At 41.5% G+C, this 14015-nt stretch overlaps 1 protein-coding gene across 1 annotated transcript in view; it reads left to right on the top strand.

Moving 5' to 3' along the window:
- RAB38 (RAB38, member RAS oncogene family) overlaps positions 1-10503 on the top strand; it is a 29130-nt gene extending 18627 nt beyond the window's left edge. The window contains exon 3 of the mRNA XM_007063133.4: positions 6096-10503. Within this exon, the coding sequence (XP_007063195.1) occupies positions 6096-6248 (153 nt within the window). The 3' untranslated portion in view covers positions 6249-10503. The remainder of the gene's footprint in view (positions 1-6095) is intronic.
- The last annotated feature ends 3512 nt before the right edge of the window (positions 10504-14015 follow it).

Below are 14015 nucleotides of genomic sequence, written 5' to 3'. Positions count from 1 at the left end.
ATACTCACCAGCAACCACACACCACACAACAGAACCACTAACCCAGCATTACAACAAAGCCCATTAGCAACTGTATCCACATATCTATTCAGGGGACACTATCATAGGGCCTAATCACATCAGCCACGCTATCAGAGGCTCGTTCACCTGCACATCTACCAATGTGATATATGCCATCATGTGCCAGCAATGCCCCACTGCAATGTACATTGAGCAAACTGGACAGTCTCTCCGTAAAAGAATAAATGGACACAAATCAGACGTCAAGAATTATAACGTTCAAAAACCAGTCGGAGAACACTTCAATCTCTTTGGTCACTCGATTACAGACCTAAAAGTGGCAATTCTTCAACAAAAAAACTTCAAAAACAGACTCCCATGAGAGACTGCTAAATTGGAATTAATTTGCAAACTGGATACAATTAACTTAGGCGTGAATAAAGACTGAGAGTGGATGGGTCATTATACAAAGTAAAACTATTTTCCCATGTTTATTCCCCCCACACACACACTGTTCCTCACACATTCTTGTCAACTGCTGGAAATGGCCCACCTTGATTATCACTACAAAAGGTATTTCCCCCCCCCCCCCCCCGCTCTCCTGCTGGCAATAGCTCACCTTACCTGATCACTCTCATTACAGGGTGTATGGTAACACCCATTGTTTCATGATCTCTGTGTACATAAATCTCCCCACTGTATTTTCCACTGAATGCATCCGATGAAGTGAACTGTAGCTCACAAAAGCTTATGCTCAAATAAATTTGTTAGTCTCTGAGGTGCCACAAGTACTCCTGTTCTTTTTGCGGATACAGACTAACACGGCTGCTACTCTGGAACCTGAAAATGCTTCAAAAGCCATTGCCTGTATAACTCGCAATAGATGAGCATCTGTGTGGGTCTGTGCCCCCATCTAGTGGCTGGAGGTTTATGCATCTGCTACTGCTTGCAGTTAGAGGGAGGTATTTTCCTATCTGGTCCCTTTCGCTCAAGCAATAGAGGCTTGTACTCTTACCTCTGAAAGTCCAAAGGTCAGACCCAAGTGGGGTCAACTACACCTGCATGTGTCTGACTCTCATTTATAGATCCCTGCTGATTTCAGAAGCAACACATCTGCAGTCATAGAAAGAAGCTACTTGACAATAGAAATCTAGGAGTAATTTTGCACCGGGGGCAACCCGGGCAATAAATCCAAGCTCTCCACATTGCAAAGAATAAGATGTTTCATTGGAAGTGTGAAAGGCTCATAAAACTAACAACGGTCCTTTTTCATTAGTAAAGAAATAAAAGCCAGTCTAGTCCAAGGGGATTTATTTCAGATATTAAAACTGAATGCTCTCGATGTTAATGGTTTGCATTTGTGTTAGAATGAGACAACAGATAAGGGGTGGAAGCCAGTCAGAAATACTAAGTAGCACACTGAGACTGTGCAGTGCTTGGAGACCCTTTCAATAAAGTGTTTATTTTCTCATTTGTTTAATGTTACATTTCTAGACAGTGACATTATTTCCCATAGCAATTGGCTAAAAAGTTGAAACTCATGTAAAAACCACGGAAAGCAGCACACAAATAGAGGAGCTATTCCTTCCTTTATGGATATATAGTTAAAGGTGTACTGCAAAGCAAATTAAAATTTGGTATATGCCCTTTACTGCTCCCTTCTGCTGTTCAACGATGGTTCCAAATTTTTTTTTTCCTCCTTGTTATTTGTAACATTAGAAATAAAGACTATCAAGTGCTAATCTTCACTGTTATATTCTTTCCTGGCAAAGTAGAGAAGAATGGAACATGTAGGGTGCTAGCCTGGGACTTGGAAAACCTGTGGTCAGTTCTGTTCTGCCAATGAGTTCTTGTGTGAACCTTAGACTGTAGACAAGTCATTTAAGTTCCCTGTGCATGAGTAGCTCACCTGGTCAATGGAGATAATAGTACTTCCATAGCTCACTGCAGGGGTTGTGAGATTAAACACATTAAAGATTGTGAGGTGCCAGCTGCTATGGTGATGGGGCCATAGAAGTATCTTAGAGAACTAGAACTTCCGTATTTTTTGGACGTCCATAAAGGTGACTTCAGAGGAGGCTAAAATGGGAGCGGCAGCAATCCCAACTGGAGAGTAGCATCCCCCACAGCGGAGCCAGGTCCATGATGATTTGAAGTGGCACTATCCCAGAGATGAGTTCTGTGTTGCGCCCTTTAGAATGAAGGGAAGAGCCTACTCAACATGCAAATATAAGGTGAATAAAACATAAGGAAAAGCCGAGGGTGGACTGAGTGTTTCGATGGTTGTTTGTTTGAATTGCATTCAGAAGTGGGATTCCTGTGGCCTGTATTGTACAGAACAAAGGCACTCAGTAAGAGAATGGTAAAGGAGGAGAATGGAAAGACACCATTTCAGTCTGTCAGTTGCTCCTCCTATGTTTTTTGTCTATTTTAGAAGTCAATGAATGTTATTTCTTATTATACTGTGAGCTGTTTCAGTACCAGCACTGGGGCATGTTTGATTATTCTAACCTATCCATCACCACCATCTTATTGTGTGTTCTCTCTGTTACTTATCTTTTCTTTTGCTTCCTTGAACACACCCTTCCCCTGATTTTTCAGAACATCCAACCCTCTAAAATCCATGAACCTCTGAGTGCCCGTGTTGGGATAGCAGATCATCTTCTTTTGTCTACAGCTGCTTTGCAGTCTAGTGGGCTATTGATTTCACTGAAGAACACATTGGGGGTGGGGGTGGAAATCAATATTTCGTTAGGCAGACCAGAGCAGCAGCATTAATACAGCAGAGATCAATCCACGGCCCTAAGATGCTGGGTCAGACACCATCAGATTAGGGTCACAACAAAAGGTGACATAAACATAAGGTAGCAAGTGGTTAAGGAACTGAACTGGGACTTGGGAGCACTGGAGTCACTTCCTGGCATTGCTACAGACTTCCTGTGTGACCTTGGGCATGTCGCTTAACCTCCCTGTGCCTCAGTTCTCACCTGTACAATGGGGATAGGTAATACCTCCCCACTTCACAGATGTGACATGAGGATAAATTCATTAATGTTTATGAAATGCTCAGATAGGGCCACCGATACACTTGTGGGTTACTTAAAGAGAGTGGCTTAAAAGATATTTTGTTGTAACTCAAATGTTAATAAAGATGTTTAGAAAATTATATTTGAAAAATTAAATAATAAAAACCAAAGACTCATTCTCTTCATAAGGCCACCACATGTAATAGCAGGGTATTTATTTATGCCTTGCTTGAATTCAGAGATACAAAAGACCAAAGGCTGTATGGGGGCAGATGGTGTGTGAATGGAATGTTTGAAATAAAATTAGGCACGTATTGTTATAATGAAACCTCTCTGAAATATACACCACCTGTCTGGAGCATATGTGCAAGGTATAAAATAAGGGACCACCACCTGTATAATACCAAGATTTGCAGGTTTGTTTATCCTCCAGCTTAGGGTCTGTTCCACGAAGTCCATGGGAGTTTTTCCAAAGACATCGATGTCTGAGACGCTAGGTATGTACTCAGGGCAGCTAGTCCCTCCCACTGCTTCATCACTGTGGTGACACTCTATTTTTAGCATGCTAGCTCAATGGGAGCTAGTGCAAGTATGTCTCCTCGAGCCGGGCGTCACCCCCCCCCCCCCCCGCAGCTCAAAGCGTAGACATGTGTTCCTAATTGACTTAATCTAAAGTGAAATAACTGATTTAAACTGAAACTCATGTCCATGTGTAACCCACACACCTTCTGTGTGTGGTGTTGTGTCCCATCTAGTGGCACTGAGACCACTTAGAGAGAGAGAAAAAACAAGTCTGCTCTGCAGCCATAGCTAAGAGCCAGTTGGCTTTTAGCTCATGCACTAAGCTCCAGAGGTCACAGGTTCAATCCTGCCCATCAGCGACTGGGGTCTGTCGGCGTTACACATGCAGCCTGTTACACCAATCTATCAAATTGGGTTTAAAATAAAACCTTGAGTTACCACAGTGGAACGCTACATGTAGACAAGCCTGTGTGTCACCTCTGTAAAGCCAGTGTAAGTGATGGTTCAATCAGTCCCCCACTCATCCAGAAATATACTCACTAAGCATTTCTGTCCAGTAGGCAGCACAGGAATGTGGTCATCCTCAAAGAACTGTCAAATATTAATTACTTAACCCTCACTTCATGCCTGTGGTGGCAAAAAGCAAGTCTTCGCCTGTTTTTACAGAATGGGAAACGGAGGTAGGGAGGTTACTCCCTTTAAATAATTTGCCTAAGGCCACAGAAGGAATCCAGGAAAGGTTGAGACCACAGACAGATTCTGTTGACCTTGTCTACTCATAGTGGAGATGCATCTTATTCCAGCAAAAGAGTTCTTTGCTATGTCAGCAAAAGGCCTTTTTTGCCAGTCTAACAGCATCTATACCAGGACTTTTGCCAGGATATTTGTCACCTGGGGTATGATTTTTTCCCCCCACACTCCTAACTGATGGAGCTATGCTGGCAAAATATTTAAGTGACGGCCAGGCCTGACTCGTATAGTTCTATGGTTTAAATTGCAGTTCACACCTCCCTTTTGCTCATTTCCAGTGTTCCCGTCCCTTCTATCATCCCCTTAGGAAGCTTATTTCAAGCCTCTAACAATGAGGCCTTTTGTTTACTGTTTTTAAATATTACTAGAGTTTAGGTAATTTTCAGATAGTTGACGAAGTATTCCTTAGAACTCCGCCCTGCCTCTCCAGAAGGGAGGCAGCATGGGGGATAGATGGAATGTTAGTCACTTGATTAAGGACATCAAATACAATGTGGCAGAAGTGTAAGTCTGTGTGTGTGTGTGTGAGAGAGAGAGAGACATTCTATTTCATCTTCTTTTTTCTAACCAGCACTTTGAGATCTTTTTCTTGTTGGCTATGTCTTCTAATTAAATTTCACAGTGCCCTGAAAATGACTTGTTGCATGGCTGAGGAATTTGGGAGTCTGGTGTCAGAAAATCAGAGATGCACTGTAGTTCTGAGGTTGCAGCTGGTGCATATTGATTCCCAGTTCAATACTGGCTGTTAGATTTGTAAATGTCTTGTGTTATGATTTGTTTGTTTACAATCAAGGGATATTATTTAGAGGTCAACATTTAAATATTTAAGCACAGTCGTGTGTATGTGTGTGAGCGAGAGAGAGAGAGAGAGAGAGAGGGAAATCCTTTAAAACCCAGGAACCAATTAAAAGACTGATCTGCTCACTAGATTTCAGCTCTTTATTATAGTACAAAGGGATGAGACCTGGTTCCATTGCCTCTATGGTGTGTTGCCATTGGCTACAAGGGGAGCAGGAGAACTGAAGAAGTGAAGGCAAATGTATAAAGATATGCCGGGCTTCTGAGCCTAACTCCTCGGGATGGGGATCTCTATCTCTGAAGCTGGACTAAAAGTGATATTGCCTTCTGGGAATTAAATAGGTGCTAACTCTGTATCTATAACAAACAAAACAATGAACCCAAATATTGCATTAGAGCTTACTTGTATTAGCAGAAACTCAGTTCTGTATCTGTGTATTCAGAGATCTTGTTCGTCACGTATCGTTTTGTGCATCAGGCAGAAAAATCAACTGAAAAAATGTACCAGATTTTAAAACACAAAAGCTACACAGGGCAGTAATGACTGCTGAGTACACAACACTTCTGAAAATCAGGCTACTTATGCAGGTGCAAAAATATGGCTATTTACCCATTTTTGAAACTCCCTTCTAGTGTCAGAGTAGCAGCCGTGTTAGTCTGTATCCGCAAAAAAAAAAAAAGGAGGACTTGTGGCACCTTAGAAACTAACAAATTTATTTGAGCATAAGCTTTCGTGAGCTACACAAATGACCAGTGGTTTTCGTAAGCTAAATGGTATTGCTGTGTGTTATTCAATGGATATTTGAATGACAGTGTATATAATGACTAATTAATGTAATCTGTACAAAATATTATTAAATCCTGTCAGTTTTTAAAGTCTGCTTTTATAGGAAAGTAAGCACTAGATTTTGTCCAGAATTGACCTTAGAATATAGAAGATATGCAACATGGAGTGTCTACTGTTTGGCTAATTAATGTCTCTCTCTCTTTCACCTGCAGGAAAACATAAATATAGACGAAGCTTCCAGATGCCTGGTGAAACACATAATTGCTAGTGAGAGCGATCTAATGCAGCCCATTGAACCAGATATTATAAAACCACACCTGAATTCTTCTAATATTGTCAGTTGCTCAGCTTGCTTTAAATCCTAAGGGACTCCCAGACTATTCCTGGATACTAGAGCTGAGCAAATAGTTAACGATGAATAATTTATCCAAAACACCTGTTTTTCTGCTCACAGAATATCCATGAGCAGACTGCAATTTTCTCAAATGTATATGTTATTTAAAATTATTCAATGATTTTTTGGCTCTTTGGCTTGACTGTGAATAGTTCACTTTAATAGTAACCATACAAATTGTCTTGGTTAGTTACGATTGGTCAGATAAGTCACATGGTGGTGTTCCTAATCCCTGATTAAATGAGTGAACAAGAAATGCTCAGGCGAGTGATTTTAAAATTTGGTTAGGACATAAAAATGGCTATACTGGGTAAGACCAATGGTCCATCTAGCCTAGTATCCTGTCTTCTGACAATGGCCAGTGCCAGACGCTTCAAAGAAAATCAACAGAACAGGGAAATTTCAAGTGATCCATCCCCTGTCATCTACTCCCAGTTTCTGGCAGTCAGAGGTTTAGGGATACTCAGAACATGGGGTTGCATCCCTGACCATCTTTGTTAATAGCCACTGGTGGACCTATCCTCCATGAATTTACCTAATTCTTTTTTGAACCCCGCTATAATTTTGGCCTTCACAAATTTCCCTGGAAATGAGTTCCACGGGTTGACTGTGCACTGTGTGAAGTACTTCTTTATGTTTGTTTTAAATCTGTTGCCTATTAATTTTATTGGGTGACCCCTGGTTCTTGTGTTATGGGAGGGGATAAATCACACTTCCCTGTTCACTTTTTCCACACCATTCATGGTTTTATAGACCTCTGTCATATCCCCCCATAGCTGTCTTTTTTCTAAGTTGAACAGTCCCAGTCTTTTAATTTCTTCTTGGTTATTGCAAGTTCTTACTCATACGACTTGGAAATTTGCTTTCTAACCATATTTTTCCAGTAAAACTCAAATGCATGAATGTTGACAGAAAGTAAAAACAAGAGGGTGCTGGAGTGAATATTCATAGGATGGTTTTTGCAGTATTTACCTAGCTCTTTTGGGTACCTATTATGAACCCCACAATAACACATGAAATCTGAATTGTGGCAGTGCGGTCCAGTAAATAGCGCATGGATTCTATTCCAGTCCTGCCACTGACCTTCTGTGTGTCCTTGGGGAAATCACTTCTGTTTCCCATCCAACTCTTTGCTTGTCTTATCTTTTGGGGTAGTAAGCTCTTTGGGGCAAGGACTGTCTCTGACAATGTGTTTGTACAGTGCCTAGCACAATGGGGTCCCAATTTCAGTTAGACACTACTGAGCCAGTTAGACACTACTGTAATATAAATAAGAATAATTCAACTGAATGCCAAGGTGGAGGTGAATGGGTCGGACACACAGAGGCCTGTGCTTAGGTCTTGTATGGGGCAAAACAAAGTGTCCTTAAATTATGAACGAATATTGAGTCAACAGGTCTTACATTTTGGTCTGTGACTGAGCCATCTCTTATTACTCTGTATGAACTGCAGAATAGATCCAGGGACGGAGCTGCGACCAATGACAGCTTGCTGGTAATTTGGTTTAAAGCCTCAGATTGTAAATATATTTCTGTCACAGTATTTTAGAGTAAGAAACAAGGTGACAGTCACAGCTTTTTAAAACAAAAAAATGCCAGTCTTGCTTGTACCTGTGCTGTGTGTATGTAGGGACAGGTGTCGTGCACATCGAAGTGCTGAATTCAAATCCAACCTCCGACACAGGCTCCTGCTGTGGCCTGGGTCCAGTCACTTAAACTTTCTTCCCCAGCTTCCCCATCTGTAAAATAGAGTTAATAGAATTTGCCTACCTCACAGGGCTTTTGCGCAGGTTATCGTCTGCATAGCGCTTTGGAGATTAAAACAGCTGTATAAGTTTTAAGCATTATTAGTGTGAAGCATGATGGCTACTACCCTATTGCATAACTACATGGCTCTCTGATGTCTTAGATTGTAAATAAAACTAGGGCTTGTTTTCACTGCAACAGCTGGCTCGAGTTACTCCACTCCAGCTCTTCTAGCTTGAGCGACAATGGCCACACTGCGAAATAACAAGCTACACGCTGATTGGATTAGCAGCTGATGAGTTGTGCTCCCTCAGGCTGTGGCCTGTGGCTGCATCCCCACTGCATTACTAGCTTGAGCATCAGCAGCACTCAAGCTTCAACCTACATCTGACAGGCCAGCTAGCCTGAGCTTAGAGCACTGCTACACTACACCTAGAGGTTTCTGTATGTGAACAGGAGTCAGGTAATCATCACTCAAGTTATACCTTGAGTTAATGCAGTGAAGACAAGCCCCCTAGACACTCAGGTCCAGACTCCCTGGGACTAGGGTGCCTAAATACTTTGAGCCTCAGTGCTTTAGGTATGGAACTAGATGTCTCAATGGGACCAGAGACGCCTGATGTCTTGCTTTTCCAGAAACTAATATTTATGAGATTGTTGAGCTAAACTGTGTTGTAACTTGGTCTTGAAGGTACCAGTGTGCCCTAGCTGTCCTCGTCTTCACTTGTCCACAGCAGATTCCAATCAGTGTTCCTGCAACAGAAATGTAACCTCCTCCCAGAAGTGCCTGTGGGAGAGCTTTGCCTGACCAAAGAGTTAGACATAATATTTCCTTCTTAAAAAGAAACAAAAATAAAACATTGAAAAACTAGTTTCTTTCCCGTAACTTACTGTATTAATGTCTGGTAAGCTCCCCACCTCCCATCCTTAGTTCTACTGTGTGCTTTTTGATCAATCAAAGATTGGGGCCTGACTTTCTATTTAGGACAGATACAGGTCCATTACCTCACCTATCAGGGCCAAATTCTGCCATAACTCTCTATAGATTGCATGTAAGTCAGTGCTGTGGTCGTAAGTAATTTCTCTTTGTCATGCTGAATAAAACACTGCAGTGCAGTGAAGAATCAGGCCCCTTTAAGGTCTGTAAGGATAAAATCATTCCAGATTTTTTTCCTGATGGCTGTGCCCTGTTTTTATTTTACTTAGATGATGAGTAACTGCTAGGACACTTGCAATAAAACAAGAAATGCACAAATACCACCAGGGTAAACAGAGATGCTGCATGCTGAGAAGATGTAAGCACTCCAGAGAAAATGCTCTGTAATTTATCATGAATGTGACCACGTTGTGACTAGATCATTTCAGGATTGAGTATGAAATTTAGTTTATTGTTTAAATCACTGACTGGATGGGATTTCCTTGTGTGTTACTGATACATTTGGTATTATCTTGTCCTCTCTAGTATTGGGGAGTGAGCTTTTGAATTCCATGGGCATTGTGAGGCAAAAAGGCTTTCACTCTGGACTTCTGGCATGCCCTTGCCCTGCCATAAGAAATTATGGGTGGGCATGATTCTCCACTGCCTTGCACATTGTGTAGTTATTGGCATCTGTGCAAAGCGTGGTTAAAATGATAACAGATTAGAATACGCCACTTGCACCGCACGGTTAGCTTTTGACAGTATCTTTGCACAAGTACAAATGAGCATACAAGTTGCTAGACAGTGGCGAATCAGGCTTGAAATCTCTTGATAAAGAGACATTTCTCTTTATTCAGAATTTTGGGACCATTTTGATGTTTTAGTGCCAGACTTTGCAAGTTTCCCCCAGCCAAAAGTGGTAATGTCATTTTGCATTTTTATGTTGCTTTATATCTGTGGAGTTCTGTATAACCGCGATCTAACTGATTCCTACACACGCATGGAGAAGCACTTAAGTATCATTAACACCACTTTTCAGAGGAGGAAATGTACACACCGAGGGGCAAATTTGGCTCTCTTACACCTGTCTGACTCCAGTGAATTGGTGGGGTAAACTCCCATGGGAGCATCAGGCATTTGGCCCCTCTTAAAATCAGGCTTCATTCTTCTTATGCATTATGATTGCAGAGAACAAAGTTGTCCTTAACTTTTGCAATCAGAAATCAGCTTATTCCCAACAATACATGGTTTGCCCATCACATCCTTCATGTACATATCCTCAATTGACTGGACAGCTGATATTTTCTTTCTGGAGCCCGTTGCTTTTGGTTTAAATCTACATATAATTAGACCTCTTTTTTTGGCCGTAGCTTGGTTGCCCACAGGTTTTTATAGAAACTTGTCCATCTGAATTAAATGGAAATGGCAAATATATTTTAATGCAGGGAAATGCAATTTATGTCAATTGCTGGGAAACAGTTAATACAAATACATTTAGTGCACCTGCATTTAAGTATATGACAGAAGGTTCTTCTGGTAATAATAATAAAAACCATTTCTGGCAGGACACAGAGTATGTATGTTCTCTAAAATTAATCAAACAAAATAAATGGACATGAATCCTTGTATAACCATAAGCAAATTCAGCTACTCTGATGCTACACATCTCTGCTTCATGATTTTATTTTTAGAATTGTTTCCTTTTGACTGTTCACTTGTTTTAACACACTAGATATAAAACCTGTCCCTTAATCTTTTAAGCTAAGTGTTTGGCATTAATAAAAGTATTATATCGTTGAGAAAGAAGCTTTTCCTTTCCCTTTCCCCTCCCTCCTGCCCCCAATTAATCTTTTCCATTTTAAAGAGGCAGTTTAAGTCCCAGATTTCTGAAATGGCCTCAATTCAGCTTCTGATTTTACAGGCATATTTTTGCATCCACAAATAAATGCACCTGCAGTTTCGTGAGCCCATCTGAATGGAGCATGCAGTCATGGAACTCAGATGGGTAACACACTGCCTGTGCTTGCAAATCAGGTAGCTCTTAACTGGCCCCATCCCTAACCATGAATGCAACACTGTGCTTGCAGCACTATTGCCCATCCCAACCATACAAAAAATGAGTCAACCAATGAGCTGACTCTCTCCAAATATGAGATTGGCTAAAAAATCATGAGTTTTTTAAAAAAAATAAATAAATTTGAGGTGCCTTTGGGTTTTGAATCCTTTAGGTTTTATATTTTCAAGCTTTTTGCAGTCATGAGGGCTAGATAGTTTATTTTAAAAAAATATGAAAACTGAGATTCCCGCATTACATGACTCCAGAAGCTGGGGCTTTAAGAAAAACAGTAAATATTGTGAGACTTGTGATAAAACCACAACATGTGGCAACACTGCTGCACGATTAGAGTGAGTCTCAAAATCAGGCTTTAAACCCATCAGATAATTTGGGAATATTAATCTGAGGAAAGCAACAAACAATTTATTTGCAAGTGCAGCACATAAAGCACCTAACGACTGGGCTGAAGTCCATACTCTTTATATGTTTTGAATACAGGAATATCAGTTTACAAAGATAAGGAGCTAATCCTAGCAGAGCTACACAGCCTACTACCCAGTGTCAAAGCTAATCTGATGAACATGCCCTGGTAGACATGTCTGCAGTTCAACAGCGACAGAAAGTTATTTCCCAACAGTTGTGTGTTTCCCTATAGGAGATGAGCTGGGGTGTGGGAGGCTGGGGGAGGTGTCTCCCTCCAATTCTCAGAGGGCTGGTTTTCACACCAACAAAAAAACTGTGATCACTGTTTGCACCCTGGTTGGCCATGGATTAAATGGACATGGAATATGAGCTACATTCCCCCTAGACATGGAACCTCAATTATAGGCTCACAGGAAGGTTGCTGTGCGTGGGGTAGGGTGGGGGGGCATGCACTGTGCCCCACCTGTACTTTAGCTTGTCTTCAGAAAGCTGGAGGATCTAGATCTTTCAAGCCAGGATATTTCTCAAGCGTTACATTTGCATTTTTTTAAAAAAACCCACCTTCCTGATTAACTTGTGCATGTCTTCTTTGGGCTTGCACTAGCGTCACAAATTTTAATGACCACAGGGAGGCATTTCTTTGGGAACGAGGCCTCAACCATGGATTGCACACCAAGAAGACAGATGGGTCCAGTGAGTGTGTACAAAAGAGAAGCTAGAATTACAAAAGTCCTCAAGTACCAGGCAAACCTAAAGGCTAGGGAGGAAGTGTCACTAGTAGTATATAAGTACTGTCAGGATGGGAAGAAGTCTGCAGGAGTTCCAAGAAGACCAACATGAGGAGCAATACCTGAGGGGGAAAAAGAGCTATCAGCTTGTAATCTTAAAATGTTTTTCCCATGGAGTTTTCTCTTACTGGAAGGCTGCTCCAAAGTGCTCTCAGGTAATTCACTGGGTTGAGCAACTAACTCAATATACGGTATCTATGAACTATTGCTTGTCGTTAAGCTGCATTGTGGCAACCTCGAATGTCAACTCGGGAAACAATGGAAGACTTTGAAACCTCTGGAAACACAATCTACAATGACAGGGTGCCTTAAAAATACAGCAGAAGGGCGATAAAGTAGTGCTGGGTTTAAATGACTTCCAATGCTACATCTACACGACGAGTTCCAGGTGTGAGTCCGAAGTTGTGTACCCATACTCGCTCTAGCTCTCATTGATCTAGTGTGAATATAAATAGCAGTGTAGCAGCAACAGCAGAGGCATGATTTAGCCGTGCAGAGTACGTACTCGCCAGACTCTGGCAGGTTTGTGCTTGGCACGGCTAGCCTATTCTACCAGTGCCGCTGCCCGGGGCTACACTGCTATTTATATTAGCACTCGTCCTTGTCAAGCTAGCATGAGTTCGTGTACGTGAGCTTTAGCTAGTAGTGTAGATGTAGCCTTAAAAAGATGCTGCAGCTCAAACACAAATTTTTTGAGCTAGATGGGGGAATCACTGGATGAAATCCTCTGGCCTATGTTGTGTAGTAGGTCACACGAAACAATCACGATAGTTCTGGCTTTATAATATATGAATCATCCCGGGCATAAAGAACTACATTTTACCGCATTTCCATGGGGACTTTGTTCACTGTTAGCTATCTTGAATAAACCTGCTATTTTGTTAAGGATTTCTCAGAACTGCTTGCAGTTCTGATGAATATATATTTTAGCCTACCGTCAGCCTTACTTTTTCATCTCCATCTCTCATCCATTCAGCGAAGAAGTTTTATCATCCTTGTTAGCCTTGTGTCTTTTGATCCAGTATGTTTATGGCCTTTGCTACTAGACCGGTCTCCAGTTCACCCTACTCTTCTGCATTAGCCCTTCTGCTCTACAAAGACAATCAACATCATTGTCACACCCGATTTACAAAGCACATAGGAAAGCCTCTTTATGACAGTCCATCATCCAGTCTGCAATAATAGGCCACTGATGTCAATGCCTATCTAACATAATACACTTAGGGCTTATCTACCCTACCCGCCGCATCGGCAGGCAGCGATCAATCTAGCGGGGGTCAATTTATCGTGTCTAGTATAGACATGATAAGTCGACCACCGAGCGCTCTCCCATCAACTCTGGAACTCCAGAGAACCACAAGCTGAGTTGAAGGAAGAGCATCAGCTGTCAACTTACCGCAGTGAAGACACTGCATTAAGTAGATCTAAGTACATCGACTTCAGCTACGCTAGTCACATAGCTGAAGTTGCGTATCTTAGATTTACCCCACATGGTAGTGTAGACAAACCCTAAGAAATGCCCTACCATAAAAATACACTAAGAAAGCAGGACAACTAGAAGAAGCTAAAGACATAAGTTTCCCAAAGGCAACTGCTCATTGTAGCCTATCAGTTATATTCAGATAAGGGGGATATAAGACATCCCTCAGACTGGCTAACATGGTATTCTTATTATGGGATTTAAAGTCTTGCTAGAAATATTGTGTCCATTGCCTACCAGAATAGGGTAGGCTGCGAGGGATGCATGGGACGAAAACACAGGTCACAGCCGGTGGGTATGGGGAAATGTATATGCTCTAAAGAATGT

This window comes from Chelonia mydas, chromosome 1 (assembly GCF_015237465.2).
Source record: "Chelonia mydas isolate rCheMyd1 chromosome 1, rCheMyd1.pri.v2, whole genome shotgun sequence".
NCBI classification, from domain to species: Eukaryota; Metazoa; Chordata; order Testudines; family Cheloniidae; genus Chelonia; species Chelonia mydas.
Note: the sequence above shows the minus strand (reverse complement) of the source record. Positions and strands in the feature narration are given on the sequence as shown.